The sequence below is a fragment of the Rhipicephalus microplus genome, chromosome 3 (assembly GCF_043290135.1).
Source record: "Rhipicephalus microplus isolate Deutch F79 chromosome 3, USDA_Rmic, whole genome shotgun sequence".
Taxonomy (NCBI): domain Eukaryota; kingdom Metazoa; phylum Arthropoda; class Arachnida; order Ixodida; family Ixodidae; genus Rhipicephalus; species Rhipicephalus microplus.
In genome coordinates this window covers 42,207,692-42,226,553 of record NC_134702.1, presented here as the reverse complement: position 1 = coordinate 42,226,553, position 18,862 = coordinate 42,207,692, and the positions used below count along the sequence as shown (strand labels likewise).

The 18,862-nt window shown below is 45.9% G+C and overlaps 2 protein-coding genes across 3 annotated transcripts in view; one reads left to right on the top strand and one right to left on the bottom strand.

Annotated features, from left to right (window-relative positions):
- Positions 1-204: 204 nt before the first annotated feature.
- On the top strand, positions 205-7,164 carry LOC119161698 (protein D1). Its single transcript, XM_037414233.2, has 2 exons — positions 205-638; positions 6,634-7,164. The coding sequence occupies exons 1-2, from the start codon at positions 310-312 to the stop codon at positions 6,971-6,973; spliced, it is 669 nt and encodes a 222-aa protein (XP_037270130.2). The 5' UTR covers positions 205-309; the 3' UTR covers positions 6,974-7,164.
- A 3,966-nt stretch (positions 7,165-11,130) lies between these two features.
- Positions 11,131-18,862, bottom strand: part of l(2)gl (LLGL domain-containing protein l(2)gl) — a 58,722-nt gene continuing 50,990 nt past the window's right edge. For both annotated transcript variants that reach the window (XM_075889338.1, XM_037426933.2), the window contains exons 20-23: positions 17,417-17,643; positions 14,904-15,320; positions 13,276-13,485; positions 11,131-11,536 (exon numbers count right to left, since the gene is read on the bottom strand). In XM_075889338.1, coding sequence (XP_075745453.1) covers positions 11,518-11,536; positions 13,276-13,485; positions 14,904-15,320; positions 17,417-17,643 — 873 coding nt within the window. In that variant the 3' untranslated portion in view covers positions 11,131-11,517. The remainder of the gene's footprint in view (positions 11,537-13,275; positions 13,486-14,903; positions 15,321-17,416; positions 17,644-18,862) is intronic.

The window sequence follows — 18,862 nt, the reverse complement described above, 5'->3', positions numbered from 1 at the left end:
ATTCCACATCTCTCTTTGCTCCAGTGCGGACGTGCAGCAAGGTGGACAAAGAAAAATGTCGTTCCTGCAATACCGACACCAGGTAAGAGATCGTTTCAGGCTCCGTGACAATCGCTACCACGACAGGAAGGACAGGTAGTACGATATGCACGATTTCCCCGCAACCGATCCAGACCATCTCGCGTTTCTCGCAGCTCGTGTATAACACCTATGCGCGTGCTCCTTCCATCGAGCGCCATTGTTTCAGCAACAGCAGTGCAAGTCTTCCTCGTCTAGCGAGAGGACGTCGCGGACGCCTCGCCGATTACAATGACGCTGGCAAAGCCCTCCACTCTGCTTCTCCTGCTGGTCGTCGCAACCACATGGCAGCCCAGCATCCAAGAAACGGCTAAGGAAGGCTCCTCCGTCGGCGGTTCCGGATCCAAAACGAAGGTCGAGCCAATGTCGGAAGGCATAACGCTGCCCGACCTCTTCTTGTGGAAGGACTCCGGGATCGTAACAGACCTGGGCATGGACGACGCGCCGCACGCCCTGCTGGACGTCCAATATGGCAACCTACTGATCTCGGAACTCAACCAGACGTACACGCCCGCGCAGACCGCCAACGCCCCGACGGTCAAGCTGAGGGGCTACTTGAGGTGAGTTAGCATTTAGATGCATTTTGCGAATCCCTACCCCATCCTCTGAAGTTGTCCTAAAGCGCAGCAACCCAGTCTTCGCCAGGTTGTGGATATCGTTACCCTCAACAGTGGGAGGTCCCGCTGCTCAGATCTGCCCCCCCCCCACAAAAAAAAAAAACAAGAAAACGATTCGTGGTCACAAAGCGGGCAGAGGCAACCACCAGGGCTCAATGTCTCCTGGCCGCCTCGCCAACAGTATATTCTCGGATACTGTAGCTTGCCGTTGACTCGAAGGGTGGTGCAGGTACCTCGTCCCGACCATTTTTACCCAGTTAATCACTTCTGCCTTAATCAGGTAGTCAGGTACAGACAGAAGCGACGCCCACGTCTCGTGGGAGGAAGCTAGCAGTATTGCCTTTTAAGGTGGGTTCCCCTTCCAAAAAAAAAAAATCCGATTCTGGGTGGTTTACATACAGTTGAATATAATGTTTCCATAACTACTTCGGTACAACGACACAAGTTATTGCGTTATTCCGAACCGGGCAGTAAACGTTAGTTGAAATGTCGGATGTTTGGTTGAATTTCATCTGGCAAATGTTTTTATACGATAGCTGGTTGGGGGAAAAAACCGTTTGGCTATGCTTCCAGATCATAGCCTCCTCTCTTGTTAAAAGGGCTGTGCAACCTTTTTTGAACATGGCCAAAAAACGTTGCCGTTCAGTAGTTGAGGCTCCCGAGGACACGCGAGTCAAATATTATAGCGCAATACGCAATTCTCAAGAGTCCGCCAGAAATTGCATTCTGTTATCTCGACAAATGACGCTACAAGCTCGAAAATCACTCGTCACAGCCATTGTATCTACCGTTGGCTGATTCGAGAATGGCGCACTCGGTCGTTACTGGGGCCGCCGCGGAAGGCCGCGACTTGTGCACGCGAGTGCACTGAATTAAAGGCCACGTATTTGAAAAAAAAATTGCCAAGTGCTAAAGGTTACGAGGCGCGCGTGACGTATTTTCCTTCCCCGTGCCATACCTTCTTGCCTAACTTCTAGCGCTTTTTCCGGAACGAGAGAATGCAATCGCAGCGCGCGACGAATCTTTTTTAACTCCGTTCGTACTGGGCGGATCCTTAAAAAAATTATGGCAGTGAATTCATGAAGCCATAAGACCCTTTAGCAGCGCCTCCTCTGCTTTTTCAGTGCCCCGGCGAAGGAACGGATTTCAATGGGAAGCGGCCGTCGGTGCTAGTGCGGCGTTTCACCGCCAGGCGCCGCAACCGGAGTAGAGATGCCGCCACGTCGTCTCTCGCGCAAACGAATACCGCGGCTGCATTCGAAGTTGCTATACGGCTCGGTTTCCGGCTGTATTCGCTTTGTTAAAAATATAACGGAAACTTTTAAACTAGAATCATGAACCATTTGTCGTTCTGGACACCTGGCTTATTTCAAAGGCACTACGTGATCGGGGCTCTCGCGCATCGTCTGCTAGGCCGATGCCAGATAGCTGATGCCAGTAATCCGCGGAACATCGTTTTGTCACCGTGGCGTTCGCTTGACTGAGAGTTGCTTTTTTGACTGAAAGTAGATTTTTGAGAGAAGCCTCTGTCAGGAGCTAGTATTAAAAGCTTGGATGCTTAATGTTCCCCGATGCTTGCTACTCTCTTGTGGCGTAGCACATTATGCGCAAGCCTGGAATTCGTGGACTAAATAGCACAAAATTCCCCTAGACTGCTTCCAGGGATATAGGTCATCATCTGTTCCCTTCGTAAAGCATTATATGTGTTGCCACCGAGAAAAAGCAAGTGTCAGAAAATAAACAACTACAGGTAATTTCTCCATTTGAGAGCTTAAACAATGAAATCATCGTGAAATAAACGAATAGCTCCATATGCAGTGCGATTTCTGTGATCATTGCCTATGTTTTGAACATGCACTGTTAAAGTATGAAGTTTAATGCCGACTCTACACTTGAGCCAAGATGACAGGCATGAAAAATGCGGCCTGTGGTCAGTTCCTTGAGCGTGTCTGTGTATTTGTGGACGGATTGTTTTGGATTTAATATCCCCCAGGTGGTCAAAATTTCCGGAGCCCTCCACTACGGCGTCTCTCATAATCAAATGGTGGTTTTGGTACGTTAAACACCACAAATCAATCAAATCAATCAATCAATTGGACTTAATATCCGGCTGCTCAGCTCTGTTTCTTTGTGCTTCCCCCTGGCCTCTCAATTGAGTAGCGAGCAGAGTAGAGCCGAATGGCTACCATTCAGCTTCGGCGCGTAATGTTAGCGTTGCACACGGCAGTGATCGCGAGGCAGCGTTGTTACTGATAGACTAATTTGTTGACTGTTCGGACGCAGCACACTCCAGTTTAGTGATACCAATTCCCATGTTGCCAAACATCACGGGTAGTCTTCAGCTCCCCCCCCCCTCCCAACATATAATCTATAAAATACTCAGGTTGTAAATGACTGCTACATATTGAAGTGTAGCACGAAAATTTATTAGGATACCAATTGTTCTGCCTGATTACTGCAAGCACGCTCCCCGAAAATCAGCGGAAGCTGCAATTTCAAGCAGCTAAAGCCATACAATGCATTAAGGCGATTACTTTAAATGCCTCATCAAAAGCGAAAATTGATCGCCAGCGGCATCCTGCGTCTTTTCGCGTCGGCAGCGCGAACACAAGTGATGTGAGTAATCATCATTACCCGAAAACGTCATCATATGACGTCACACATGAACGTTTGTGACGTATCGGAAGGTCACGCAACTTGACGGCATTTTACAACACCTTCGCTTGGTTGAAATGGGCCGATCATAAGGGCAGTGCTTAACCAACTGTGGGGCTGAAAGCTAGCTTCGTGTCTCCAATCCTTGGGGCAGTAATAAAACCATGTTAGGCGCAGAAATATCCCGGAGGGAAGTAGGAAACACTCAGTGCATTGAATCGGAAGAAAACGAGGATAGTTTTTGCCTTTCAGTCCGTCTGAGGTGAATCCATAAGGGGACAGGGGACTTTTTTTTTGACACTAATGAGAAATTAAAAAAAGAAAATCGGCCTTTTTTTTCCGCTCAGATATTCCAAGCGATACACAGCAGTAGTATACACTGAGGCATGCAAATAATAATGTTGGAATAGCCTGAAAGAGAAAATAAAACACGAATGCTCGGACGTATAAATCGAACCGGTAGCACGGCCTGACAGGGCCAGTTGAAAACAGCGCGCCGCTATGTTCGTGTTACTTTTCATCCTCCCTGCATCAATGAAAGCCGTCAAGAAGCAAGACTGCAAATTAACTCGCATGAAAACACGAATTGGCGAGCTTCCTAATACGTTCGACCATTCAGCGCCACCATTCTGTTGGATGGATGGATGAATTGATGTGGCTATACCCTTTAGATCGGGCGGCGGCTAACGCCACCTAGCCGCAATACTTAAACCAACAACTGGATTTTTTTCCCCTTTAAATAGTGAAGTTGAGGACTGGTACTTTGCAGTGAAGGGTTTATTTTCACTCGTGCCATGACTTTAGCCACCAATCAGATAACCTCTTTCTAGTTAATTCTACCCGCTTAAAGTCTATTTTGCCCTCTCTGGCCCTAAACCCAACTGCTTTGAATAACTCTGCACCATCATCCTGAAGTATAGGGTGAAGCCCTTTACAGAACATTATCAAGTGTTCGGCAGTTTCTTCTTCCTCTCCACACGCACTGCATACTGCCTACCCCTTCATATTTGGCCCGATATGTCTTGGTTCGCAATACTCCCGTCCTGGCGTCAAACAGTAGAGAACTACCCCGGGTATTGTCATAGATCCTTTCCTTGGCAATTTCCTGCTTAAATGTTCGATAGATCTCTAGTGCGGACTTCTTGATATGTGGGGTTTAACGTCCCAAAACCACTATATGATTATGAGAGACGCCGTAGTGGAGGGCTCCGGAAATTTAGACCACCTGGTGTTCTTTAACGTGCACCCAAATCTGAGCACACGGGCCTACAACATTTCCGCCTCCATTAGTGCGGACTTCTTAATCATGCCCATTCTCCACATGTCAGTCTCCGTTTCCTTCACTTTCTTCTTAACCGATAGTTCTTTTTGGTTTGGCCACCTGCTGTTTTCTAAGTACTTACTAGTCAATTTCCTGGTTCGCTTCCTCCATTTTGTATCGACATTCATCATGTTAAGTAGCTGAAAACCTTCCTAGTCCACCGCTCCTCTCCCATTTCTCCCAATTGCTTCTCAAATTTTATCTTGCTGTTAGCTTCCTTGCCCTCAAATGATGTCCATCCCATATCACCTTGTACTCCCTGATTTGGTGTATTCCCGTGAGCTCCTAAAGCAAGCCTACCTATTCCACGTTGCTTAATTTCTAATCTTGCTTGAACTTCTGATCTCGTGCACAAGACCGCATTGCCGAACGTCAGCACAGGAACCATGACCCCTTTCCATATTCCTCTCACATCATCATACCCATCGTAATTCCACAGTGCCCTATTTTTCATCACTGCTGCATTCCTGTTACCTTTAGTCGTCACGTATATTTCGTGTTCCCTTAGGTACTCGGTCCCATTGCTTACCCATACGCCCAGATATTTGTATTTATCTGTTATCTCTAGTGTAACCTCCTGTATTCTAAGCTCACTACCTTCGTTGTCATTGAAAATCATGACTGCTGATGTTTCCTTACTGAATCTAAAATCTAAACTATCTCCCTCATTACCGCAGATGTCCATCAATCTCTGCAAATCTTCCTTGTTGTTGGCCATTAGCACTATATCATCTGCGTACATTAAAGCTGGTAGCGCCTGATCAATGAGTTTTCCTTGTTTGACTAAAGAGAGGTTGAAGCCAAGTCCACTTCCCTCTAATTTGGCCTCTAATCCTTGTAGGTACATCATGAATAACAAGGGTGACAGTGGACACCCCTGCCCAATTCCCCGTTTCACCTCTGTGGTCTTGGATACCCGTTTTTCCCACTTTATCTTGTTACTTTTACAGATTTCCTTTAAAGATTAGTGACTCCATCTTCCACACGCAGTGTGTCTAGTATTCCCCACAGGTCCTCTATCCACGCTATCGTACGCTCCCTTGATATCCAAAAATGGTAGCCACAGTGGCCCGAGTTCCTTTTCTTCTATTTCGATGCACTGCATCAGTGAGAACAGATTGTCTTCCAACCTCCTGTGTTTCCAAAACCCATTCTGCAGTTCACCCAGCACCCCCTCATCATCTATCCATGCCTGCAGTCTTTCCTTTATAACCTGCATCGCCAACCTGTAGACCACTGATGTCACTGTTATAGGACGGTAGTTGTTTACGTCAGCTTTGTCCCCCTTCCCTTTATAGATCATGCTCATCCTGCTAAGTTTCCATCCATCGGGGACATCACCATCGATTATTGTTTTGCTCACTGCCTCTCTTAAAGTCTGCTTAGACTTTGGACCCAATGTCTTTATCAGCATAATTGGAATGCCATTGGGCCTGTTGATGTACTACTAGGAACCCTCTTCTCAGCCCTTTGCCACTCTCGTTGTGAACATGGAGCCATTGCGCCACTTGATCAATCCTTTTCTATTGTGGTGCATAAGGCACATTTTTGTTGAAAATTTTCTGTCACCCTTGATCTTATATATTCAATATATTCGTCCCCTTCTAGCCTAGCACCTTGAGCTGTAGTTATAAACCTCTGCTCTAGGCTTGTCTCATTTCTTAGGGAGTTTAGATGGTTCCCAAATTTCGCAGCTGCCTTTCTCTCCTTTATATATAATTCTACCAGCCGTAGTCTACTTGCGCAGCGCCATCTTGCGGCAGTGGCGAGAGGAGGCGGAGGGCGCGCTCGACGGCCTGAAGAGACCGTTCGCCTGGGCACTGAAAAATAGAGGCGGCGCTGCCTTTAGTGGACCCACTCCACTACTACTTTAAGAAGTGAAGTGTTGTAGGGCCACGTTGACATATGCGGCCTCACATAAAAGACCTAAGGCGTCCCATTCGTGTTTTTCTTTCTCCACAGGTGCGGCCCTCCGTTCTCGCTTCTCATGGTTGACCCGGACGCACCCAACAGGCAGCAACCGACAAAGCGAAGCTGGCTCCACTGGATGGTGCTCAACGCGAACAGCGACAAAACATTTCACGAGGGTGACGAGGCCATGTCATACAAGGGCCCGAACCCTCCCCGAGGGTCGGGACCCCATCGCTACGTGTTGCTGGTCTACTGTCAGGACGGCCAGATGCTGAACAAGGCCGATATGATGCCCAGTGAGAGGCCCAGCTACAACCTCTCTACATTCGGCAGGAAATTGAAAACCAAATTGGCGGTAGCGGGCGCATTCTTTTACGCCGAGAACAAATGAGCTGAAATCTCCGGTGTCGTACATCTTCGGTAGCGGCAAGTCATGCTGGCGCGCTGCCAGATATATTTCGACAACCAAACTGAACAGCAGCGGCGGTTGTGGCGATCAACTGCGGACTGACTGTACAGTATGTCTGAAACACCGCTGACTGCATGTGGAGTTGGGGAATAAGAAAACTTTTCTCTCATTTCCTTCAGTTTGATTTGTTTTTTTCCCCAAAACTCAACACTTACTTGTAGGGCGACTTGACAGATAGAGTTCAATCTGCCTGTTCCCCCCCTCTCTTTCTTTACGATAACACAGCGCCTGCACCTTTCCTCGAGGAGGAAAAGTCGCTAAACGCATTTTAATTGCAGAAGCTTCAATACCGGTTGGACCGGCTTGTGGTCTCCGCAATTAGCTCTGGCGACACGACTTGCTATCGGAGCAAATCACGGAGGCCACGACTAGACCTTACAGAATGGCAGAACGCAGCACAGGAAAATGAAATTGGTGGATCCACAAAGCTTCTGTTGCGCAAGTGTGTTGCTCAACTGCAACAGTTTCAATGCCATTCTTGGGCTGGCTTCGATATGTCCCGCATGGTGCCTGGCTAAATTAAACTTGAGAAAAATTTTTAGAGTAAAAAGTTTTTGAGCATTGGTGAAAGAAACATTGAAAAGAGCTGCCCTCGTGCAATGAGGCAATCTTTTTGTGTTGGTTTCGATGTTTTACATTTCTGAAGGACACCACTAAATATTTAATTGGGCCAACGCTTGCTAGAGATAGTGACCACAAAGTGCAGGCAACTAAGAAAAGCTCAACGCACTCCAGGTTCATTAGACCTAAGTTTGAGTAGAAGGTTACCAGTGCGTTACAATTGGGGGGGTGCACTAGTATCGGACAGATATGGTAGATCACCTCGAGTCCAATCGTTTCCTCCACTTCCTGCTTCCCTCAGACTGAAAGCAATCAAGGGGCACTTCCACACACTGCTTGAGGAAACAGTGGAGATTCAGCAAGAAAACAAAACCATAAAAGCAACCAAGATTTACAAACAGAAAATACAGATGACAGCCAGTGCATTAGAATACTGGGAAAGTTCCCACAAGTGCATTTATTTCCAGTTATTGGAAAGAAATGCCTTTTGTGGAACTACTCCCAGCCACCGACATCATACTACAAGTATGTGGACAAATATTGAAACCATGTCTTATTTCCAGTTTGATGCCATTTTTAATAAAAGTTTAATAGATAATAGCAGCTTTCATGTGGCAGGTTTGGAAGGCATGCCATTCAATTGTCAGACTGCTTACATTGCCGTCACAACAGATTTATATTATATAATCTAAGCCAGTGACAATGTATTTACTTCATTACGGTCCCATTCATTATACAGCAATTCGCACTACCATTCTATAGTGTGCCGGAGCAGCCTCAATATTTCAATAAAGGTGCAGGAGCCAGTGAGTCAAGCTTGACGACACGACTACGGCAATTTGCACACATTTTATTTCAAAAATGGCCCGGTAAAAAAAAAGACAGCTCGAAAAAGTCTTACAGCATTTAAAAAAAAAAAACACCTTGTTGAAGCATAGCAGTTGTACCACCATCACCAATATGGACATTTCCGTGGCATAATTCGCGACGTACTGTGGAAGGATCTAAAATGTTGCTGCTGCCCCCGGTAAACACACGCGTGCAGCAAAAGAGCTGCCCTGTATAAACATGCGAAAAAGACTTGTGGTGACGAGCACAATAAACATGGGACGAGAAAAACAGTAAAATAAAAAAGCTTTAAATATGTTAATATATATATATATGTATATAGTATGTATAGACCTTTTCTAGAAAAAAAAAATGCAGACGCTGCTACTTGCTGTTGAAAAAAATTCAATTAAAAAGAAACTGCCAAGAAGTGCTCGTTTTTCCTCTCCCCATTTCACTTTATTTGCTTATTTGGAAGGCTGAAAAATGGCACTTTTTGATTATGAGATGATTTGTGCTTTGTCGACCCCTTGCACACAACCCTCCCACTTAAAAAAAAATATGCAAGTAAAAACGAGAAGTGTTGTTGTGCCTTTACGAAATGAAAACTAGCACAAGGCCTATTCCTTTATCATTCACGGTGAGTCTCTATCTGGCTCTCATTACACTGATGGGCTGGGCTGGCTACCCTTTTGCCTTGGGTGTACTGCATGGAACTGGAGAACACAGCTACCTACCCTCTGTGCCCACGGTGAAAGAGAAATGCAACTAAGTGAAATGACTTCATCCTGGTCGCGAATACAAATCGAGGAATGAACGCAGGAGCCGTTAAAATCGTTCCCACCCCTCCCCAAAAGCGTGCCACGAGCAGTCCCCCTGTATGAGATGCCGCCGCTAATGAAGTGCAATACGGAGTCCTTAATGTAAATAATATAGCGTATACGAGGTTCTTGTACTGCTTGCCTACTTGCAGCATTGCATGCATGTTGCGGATGTAATTGCATATGGGCAAATGCAATAAACAAAAAATTTCGGGAACACGAGCAACAGTAATCAACGAGCTGCTACACGTAGCGCCCAGTTCCCAGTGTGGTCCCCTATATCTCTTGTACATGCATACAGCATGAATGCATCTGTCGAAGAAACGGGGCCCACAAACAAAAAATAAGAGGAAAGCGCAACTTGCACGGTCTTGCTATGCGACAACGCTGCCTCGGGGCATGCAGCTGTCACGACTCGCGTAGTGCCAACGCATCTCGACGTGCCGTGAAATGTTACATCAGAGCACTCGCCCCGGACGTGACGGCCAACGAGAACAGTTGTGAGATATACTGCTGGGAATAGAATAAAACAGTTTGAACTGCAGAAAGACTGCAGTCAAGACTGGCTGGATAATAGCGCGAGTTATTTCGAATGTCTCCCATAAAAAAAAAAAAAGAAGAAGAAAGTGCTGTTTTGGAGGTTTGAACACACTGGCATGCTTATTAGCCGACCTACTTCAGCCATGACCTCACTTTGCTGCGTACCGCCAAGTTTTTAGAATACCTTTATCTCTGACAGTACGTAACTTCTAAGCGAAGACGGCCAGTTGCAAATGAGTTATGCAAAGTTATGCAAACACTTTCCGATTTCAGCAATGTGGCTGTAGGAAGCATGAAGCAAGAAGCATTTTGTCTGCATCGCGAATAGGAGTGCCTGCCGCTGTAGAACGCGGCAACAGCACACACATCTGCTGCATTTGTGCCGAGGTAAAAGGCACTTGCGGTACTTGTAGTGTCGACCGCCATACGAGGAATGATGCAATACTGAGTGTCTATAAAAACCAACGCGACATGGTTAGAGTATACTGGCAGCACCGCCATGCGAATATGCGAGATTGACGTTTTGTGGTCATTTCCCAACATTGCGCTGTTTTGCTTGGTGATGTCACCAGTTTGGTGCAAGAATGGACCTTCGGAGTGGGAATAAAACCGCAATCTTAGCGGAAACCAGAGGTTTGTTCTACGATTGCTCAGTCTATTCCGTGAATTCACTGATAAAAAAAAGTATGCACGCCACTATGTATGACAGCACTGGTCGCTCTCGATTTGAATGGTGTTTCCGCCAACATTTCCAAAGTTGGCAATTCGTTCAGATTTTTCCAATATCGAAGATAAATATATGCACAGCCACATAAGTACAGCCGACCACCGGTGTTATCAGTGTACTTTTGGCAAATAAAAAAAAGTGCACATTGTACATTTCACAGTCTAAGCGAAAAAAAGACTCTCCTCCACTGTTCATACATTTTTTCGTGGCTCTCGGTCGTGTGCAGGTGCTGGAGACGGTAGAAAAACGCAAGGAGTGGGGGCACAACCTAGTGGCGAAAAATTCAACATACACGTGAAAACGTTCGTTCTAATCCTACCCTTGCGAGGAGGAAAAAAAATGCAGACATACAGTAAGCTGCCAAACATTACGCGCTGCAACAATTCCCACGACAAACGCGCATTTCCACAGAGTTTGGGCACAACACCTTCGAAGTGTCAAAATCTGCAAGTGGATGGCGAATGCTATTAAGCCATGATACGTCAAAATAGAGGCAACGATGCTGCCGAAGCTCCGTGAGATCTAGGCTTTCTTTGCAAAATGCGAACACCCCTCGTACTTTCGCAGGTAACTGCACGGCCCAACTGCTCCTTACTCCCCCATTCTCTCACGCATGCCCAAGTCTTCTTGCCTCAGTGCTGGACATGCAACATCAGTGTGCCAAGCATGCGCACAGCTGCGAGATAACGTGCACGAATATGTTAGTGTGTGTGTGGTGCACCTGTGCACACCTGTGCTCAGCAACAGTGCTTTGTTCCTAAACTGATTAAAAAAAATGGCTTAAAAACAGGGAAACCAACAAGTAACAGGGGGAGATAAAATAAGAAAAAAAAACACCTGTTGCTCGGAGGAACTAGCTGCAATGTGAAAAACAATCACGCAAAGAGGAAGAAAAAAAATGAAAAAAAAAAAAACAAATGCGCATGGTGTGAAAATACGATACAGCTCCAAGTGCTCAAAGTGGCGGATGCTAGCTGATGAAGGCTGGTTCAATTTGTAGGAGAGCTCCTGTTGCAATAAAAAAAAGAAGGAGAGGGAAATAATAGTGTGAGAGCAAGAAATAAGACAAGGGCACAGATCACATTGAGTATTATTGACAAATAGGAGCAAAAGATGTTAGCACGACAACGAAGGCAGTAGCTAATGAGCAGCGCAGAAGATTGCGCCAGACACTTTATTTCAATGCAAAAAACTTTCCATGGCAAGTAACCCATTTTATTGGACCTAAGCTTCCCCCTACCCTACCATGCCTGAATGAAATTTTCAGTATTGACACTCTGGCAAATGGGCAGGAAGTAGAGAGTGCTGGACTGGCATCGTTGGCAACATTCTCACTGACGTTAAGAAATATGTGGCTAAGGCAAAAAGTACTGGCTGCTACACAGCATTGGGTATGAAAAGTTCCCTCCCTAATTTTTAGCTCTGCTGGAATAAGCATTTGTATGCAATGAATGCATTATCAAATGTACACTTGAACCACATTATAACAAAGTTGCATTTTACAAAAAAAAATAGGTCTGTTATATGCAAAAATTTGTCATTAAAGTGTATTCTTAACACTATCTATTGCAGGAGTATTCCTCACTTCGTAATAACCAATATTTTGTTATATCCCAGTTCGTAATATCAAGGTCTGAGTGTACTATCTTTTTAATGTTGTATGTTTGCACACATTTACTTATCTGCCATACGAATATAGTGTAAAGGCATAAGGTTGTTCGTTATAAGTACAGATTACATTTCTCGGGATGAACTTTACCCATACACTAACTACGAGCAAATTACAATTTTAGTTCAAGATCGAAAAACACAGTTCCAAAATTGACCGACTGATAAATTTACGAAGTAGGCTTGTCTACAAGGCTGCGTTACTGCCAAGAGATATCGTCCCAGACTTATTTCTATCATTGGTACTTCAAAAGCGAAATCCACTGTGCACATAAGATGCTCGTGAATTGAAATGCGATATCAAAACTGGATGATAACGGCAGGCATGAGTAACTGCTCGAGATAACTGCGTAAAATCACTACGATTATGGTCGCAAAATGTAACGTTTGTTTCGATGCGAGTGTTCTCCTACATGAGACGAACTGATGCCGATAGAAACGTAGGCATTCATTTTAAAAATTTAGAGAACACCTGCACTAGATCGAAGGCATTGTCGCACACGAAACGGTCCAAGTACTGTGTTGCATTTTTGCAATCACAAGATATGTAACACTACGTTAACACCAAGGTAGACAAGATGAAACAAACAATAGGTTAATATTCCTGAAAGTTCAAACAAATCTTGCACACTAATACATTATGATGAACAGTTGCAAATAAAAATCATCAGATAAAGAAGCACATCCTTCTGGTAAAAAGTTTCCAGCCTTGCACGGCACGTGGGAAGAGAGATTCATAATAGTACGTTATGTTGGGCTAGTTGGTACATATTATTAGGCTGAAATACGTGGCGCAAGGTTGACCACGAGAAAAAAAAAAAAAAAAAAAGACGAGACAAAGAGAGCGCCAACTCACAACTCACTGAGTTGTGAGTTGGCGCTCTCTCTGTCTCGTCTTTTTTTTCTCTCTTGGTCAACCTTGCGCCACGTATTTCAGCCTAAGAGAGATTCAGATGGCACTTGTATTGCAGCTGCATTCGTACACTTTCTTTGCATGGCAGTGCCATGTTGTATGCGCTTACTCTTCCATAATTTGCCACACCTGGGCTTACTATGCGCACATTCAAGCTGTTGCTTACCCATTGACGAGCGTCTCCTCCCGCACAACGACAACAGTGCGCTTCTCGCGCACCACCTCTATCTTGCATTCAGAACGCAGCTTGTCGGCAAGTGCCTCGTGGTCGGCGGGCAGCAGGTCGTCCAGATCGAGGGACTTCAGGTCGCCCACCGTGCTTGTGGTGGTGGTGAAGTTGGACTCATTCTTAGTGATGACCAGACTGCTGATACCACTGCAATTTGGGGGAAGACGTGCCAAGAAAGCGGAGAGCAATAAGAAGCGAATAAAATCGATGTTCGGGATTGTACTGTGAAAGGATGCTGTATTCAGTGATTTATTTTGGTCAATCCAATGTTCTAACCTCTTTTTCATTTGTGCAGATCTAAAACAAAAATTTCGCTTTTTTAAAATAAAAATGATAAGAGCCTGGATAGAGCCCTTAAAAGTCAAGAAAATGTACTGGTAAGAATGAGTAAACAATAAAAAAAGTCATGTCTGAAATGCTACCGTGTTTACTCGCATAATCCTTTCACTTTTTTTCGCGGAAAACCGATGCAAAGTTGGGGGGTGCGTGAATTACGTGGGGAAAACTTTCCACGAAAATGTACAGAGCAAAAAAGAAAACGAAGTGGTCCCAAATCGGGATTCTCACACCAGCAACTAATAGCTAACTTTGATAAGTACTAATTAAAACTTACCTCAACAATAAAAGCACATGTTCAACACAAGGAGAGATTCATTTGAGACACAAAAAGTACAAGCAAATAGTCGAGAATCAGAATACCATATGCAAAGCTTGTGGGCGTTGCGGGCATAGCGGTAGCGTTCATCGCTCAACAGGAGCCCTCAAAAGGTAAGCGTAGGACGCCAGTATTGAGCTGATGGCTATTTGACAGAATCGTCCGCAGTTTCCTTCTGAAGAAATAAAGCTTACCATCAATCCCAGTTTTAGGCACACGGCAGGCCTAACGCGTCTTCGTGGCTTTCAGCTGCCGTCACCAGTAGCGAACACAAAACTCGTAGGCTCCGAAGGGCTTACCAGCACCCCTGTTGCCGTTGTTTAGTGCATGACCTATCACTTGCAACTTGAAGCAGCCGTGTAGATTCAGTATCGCCCCATAACGTGCCAAGATTACCGACACAACAAACAAAACTCCGCCGCAACGCGCACTGGCCACTTCGGCTTGGCTTGGATTAGATTGAATCTCCATGCAATAGTACGCTTGATGCTTAAGAGATGGCGCCAGATGGGGCACGCTATCATCATCAGTGGCTGGAACAAGCAGACAACATTATCTTGGCAGTTTTTAGGGGTGCGATAATTACTAGAGGAAAAAAAATCAAATATTTCTCAACGGTGTGGGGGTGCGAGAATTATGCGAGTGCGAGGATTACGCGAGTACATACGGTATTATGGGCTTCTCATCACATGCAAAGGTCAGATACATATAGATTTCCATGGCCACTCCTTAGTTAACAACTTAAGAGTAATTATACTTCTTTTACATGCAGTTTACTTTTTAGTTTCGTCCAACACCGACAAAAAGAGGGTTCCAGACAGCTATGGACTAAAGTATCACCTACTACCCACCTACTTTCAAAGCTCGTAAAAATTCTAAAAGCAAATCACTGCAAAAACAGCGCACAGACCTGTCTGGTGGAGAGTCCAAGCCACCTTTGTCATCGTCACCGCCTTCTGACGACTCTTCCTTTGGCGATGTGGGAGACGTGGCGGCTGAGAATGCCAGCTCTGGCTTCTTTTCTGCCACCTCCTTCACTTCCTCGAGCCTGGTTTCGCTAGTAGATGCGGCCTTGCCGTCTGCTTCCTTAGGCTCTTCGTTCTCTGTGGCCAACACGGCAGGTGCTGCTGCTTCTACTTTCTCTTCCTCCTTGCCCCCCTGGGGTTCCTGGGGCTGCGGGGGCTGAGGCCGAACCCCTTCGGGCAGATCCACCTGGCAGTGGGGGGCCACCATTCGCTTGGCCGAGAGGGAGAAGCGTTCGAACTCACACGGCGAGCTCAGGTAAAAGCCCTCCCCGTCCTTTGTGAACACGAGACTGCATATGCCGCTGCGTAGGGAGGGGCATGGTTCAGAAAATGTAAGAAATGTAATTACGTATACAAGACCTTGGGCAGCGACTAGTTACCAATAATGCGTTGCCACCGACCAATTCCTGCATAAGGTAATTTTTAACTGTTAGTAGCTACCTTTTCAGTCATGTAACTTGTAAGTCAAACGGTGTCACTTATATGATAATGACGGAGCTACTCCCACTCAGTTGCAAAGATGCATCTGGTTATGTCTGATCAATAATGACATCTTGTTCAGAAAACAAAAAGAAAAAAAAAAACAAGCAACAGAAGTGGATGCTGCTACTATGTATGTTCATCCCAGATGGGCAACAATCTCTCCTTACAATGCACATAAGTCTACTGGCAGTAACAGCCACAAGTAAAAATTTGTTGCAACAATGTTAAGAAGGTTACCGTATTTACACGATTGTAAGACGACTCGAATGTAAGACGACCCCCCCAAAATCGCATCTCAAAAAAAAAAAAAAAAAGAAAAAAAAAAGAACGCGCGCATTTTACACAAGGGAAATTTATTCACGTGGTTGCGGAGGATTATTCATCGTCGCTGGAGTCGTCCTCGCTGGTGCTGCTGCCGTCATTGCTGCTGCAGTCCCACAGCACGTCGTCGTCAAGTGTGAGTCCACACTTCGCGAACGACCGCACCACGGCATCGCGTGGGACAGCCGCCCATGCGGAGAGGACCCACCCGCACACAGTAGCCAGGGAGGCTCTCCTCACATGCCCGCTTGGCGTAAGTTCGCGGCTTCCTGACGAAATCCACTCGTTGTATTCGCGGCGCAGGAGGAGAATAGCGGCCCGCTTAAACGCTGCCGTAAACGAGCGCCGAGTGTTCTTCGAGCCTACGGCACTCATGTCAGACAGAAGTGACTCGAGAGAGCCGGTCGTGGACACAAGCGACAGGAGCACGCGGCGACGCGCCCGCTTAGAAAATTGTATCACAAAGAGGAGCTCTTCCGTTAACTACCAATACCCCCCTACGGCGGCTCTTCCATCGATTACCGGTGCTCCCTCAAGAGCCGTGCGCTCGTCATAAAGGCACTCGTAATGCGCGCAGTAGATGCTAAAAAAAGAAAAGCTTTTGTATAAGCACGCGGAAAACTATGCGCTTTGGGTTGAGCGGGAAACTATTCGAGATGACAATACATGGTTCGATTTCGATTCTAAGGTACATGGTTCGATTTCGATTCTAAGACGACCCCCCAACATTGGATTGTCAAATTTGAAAAAAAGGGTCGTCTTACAATCGTGTAAATACGGTACTTTCCTGCACCAGGTAACTCCGAACTCCAACACTACTGCTGCTTTTTGCTGGTGACATGCCCATGCTTGCATACAGAAGCAATAAAAAATAAAAACAAGTAAAATTAATGTGCAGGAAATAAGCACCGAATCAAGAAGCAAAAGCCTTGCTTACTGGTTTGGCTGCCAGCAGTTCTCATGGCGAAAATCTTACGCCACTGCTGCTCTTTGCAGTTTCAATCGCTCTCATCATCGCAACTCTAAAGGTTTGTTCACACCGAAGGTAAAGCGGCAAAGTGAGAAAGCGAGCTTTTCTAAGCGGCGAGTGCATGCAGCTGTTCACACCACACGCCTCCTTTGGCTGGCCACACGGCAGAGGAGGCAGGCATTTCACACTTTTGAGCATGTGCTGCTGAGCATGTGCTGTTGTTTGGTCAATGCTTGACCCAAAGGTACACCAGCACTAGAGCTAAGCCACTACCGGGCCTCCATCGCATGGCGTTCTGACTGGTTGCAGTAAAGCGAATAGCTTCAGTGGATGGCAAAAAAAGAAAATTGGTGTAGAAGCGATCGGACTTGCTGCCTCGTTTCCCACCTACTTTTGCCGCCTGAAAAGGAGGTTTTTCCTGCTTTCCACTTTCCTGCTTTGGCTGCTACCCCTTTGGTGTGAACAAGCTTTAAAAGCAGTCGTAGCGAGACTGCTTCAATGCAGTACGAGCAGCAAGATAATATGCATATTCAGAACCGAGCAGGTTTTATAGGGCTAATAGAAAGAGTTCATTATTTTAGGATGGCAGATTAGTGACATATTGTTCTGCGAAGGTGCACTCACTTGATGTCCTCGCGGCGAAGGCAAGCCTCAAGCATCTGGCGGCGCAGGTCAGGCAGGGAGTGTAGTGCCACCTCGCCCAAGTTGGAGAGCACAGCCAGGCAGTACTCTGTGCGAGCAGGGTCACTGCGGCTCTGGAAGCGTGCTATGGCGGCCCTGCGCAGCCGAGCTCCCTCATGCGCCGTCAGTTTTAGCTTGCCAAAGGGCTTCAAGCTGGGCAGTGTGAAAACCTGCAGCAGCAGCAAAGACAACATATTCATTGTTAGGGCATTATGTTTGAAAAGTATGATATTGCAAAGTGCCAGTGGCGTCTTTCTGTAGGAGTCTATCTTTTCGGTAACAATACGATTGTGAAAGGTGCTATAGCGAAGGGCTTGGAAAATTTTCACCATCTGGTGTTATTTAGCTTACACTTGAACCTCTAGCAATATGCCTCCACCAAAATGAGAATGTTACAGTCTGGATTCCATCCTGCGATCCTTGTGTAAGCAGTTGAGCACCACAAGCCCAACACCACCACAGTGGGCAGTGAAAAGAATTAGAGCTAGTCAAGAAACACGAATAACGACAAACTATGCTGTAGGGCTCTAGCCTGCCATTTATAAGAGGTAGAATGTTTCACTGATGAGAGGAGGCTTATATGCCCAATGCATTCCTACATATTCTACAAATTAAATATAAGCAGGAAATGCTAGCAAATATCTAGGAACAAAGATTCTTAGGCCCGCACCACACCATCGCCATCGAAGTTCCCCGCTGCATCAGCTTCCCATAGACGCTTGATCGCCGAAGTGGAAAAGATGGCCAACACAAAAACTGGTGGGCTGCAGTTCAATCTTGCATGACGCCTCACACAAGAAAGCGAGCACAGATAAATGCAGAACGCATCACAAGTGGTTACTCTTTGCACATCTCGGCTCGCTGCGGCATGTGCGTCGCCTCCACGATAAGGTTTGGCAATGCATCCTTGAGAGTAACGGTGTACTGTCGTATCCAATCACGCAGAACACCACAAGTGAAGCGAAATGGAACTGTAATGTCGCAAGTTCACGCGTCAGCCGCATGTGCCGGCTCGCAAGCAGAGCTGCGAAACTTTACTGGTTTTAAAAACATTGCCCCACCCTACAGTCTTCATGAAGGCCAGCTGCAAGATCAGGTGCATAGTAGTTTGTGTTCCATTTCTAAGGAGCATCGCTCATCGGTTGCATTCGTACGCAGAACGACTGCTTGTTTCTTATTAACACCAGTGATCATTACCGATACTGTCACATGCCACGAACGCAATGACACAGAGAACAGCTAGTGTGTGGTACTAACAACTTCATACAGTGGAACTTCAATTATACGTACCCTGGTTTTGCCCCGTATTGTACAACGAATCAGTTTGGTCCAGGTGAAATCACCATAGAAATAATGTATTCAAAACCTTGGTGATACAACGCAGTTTTA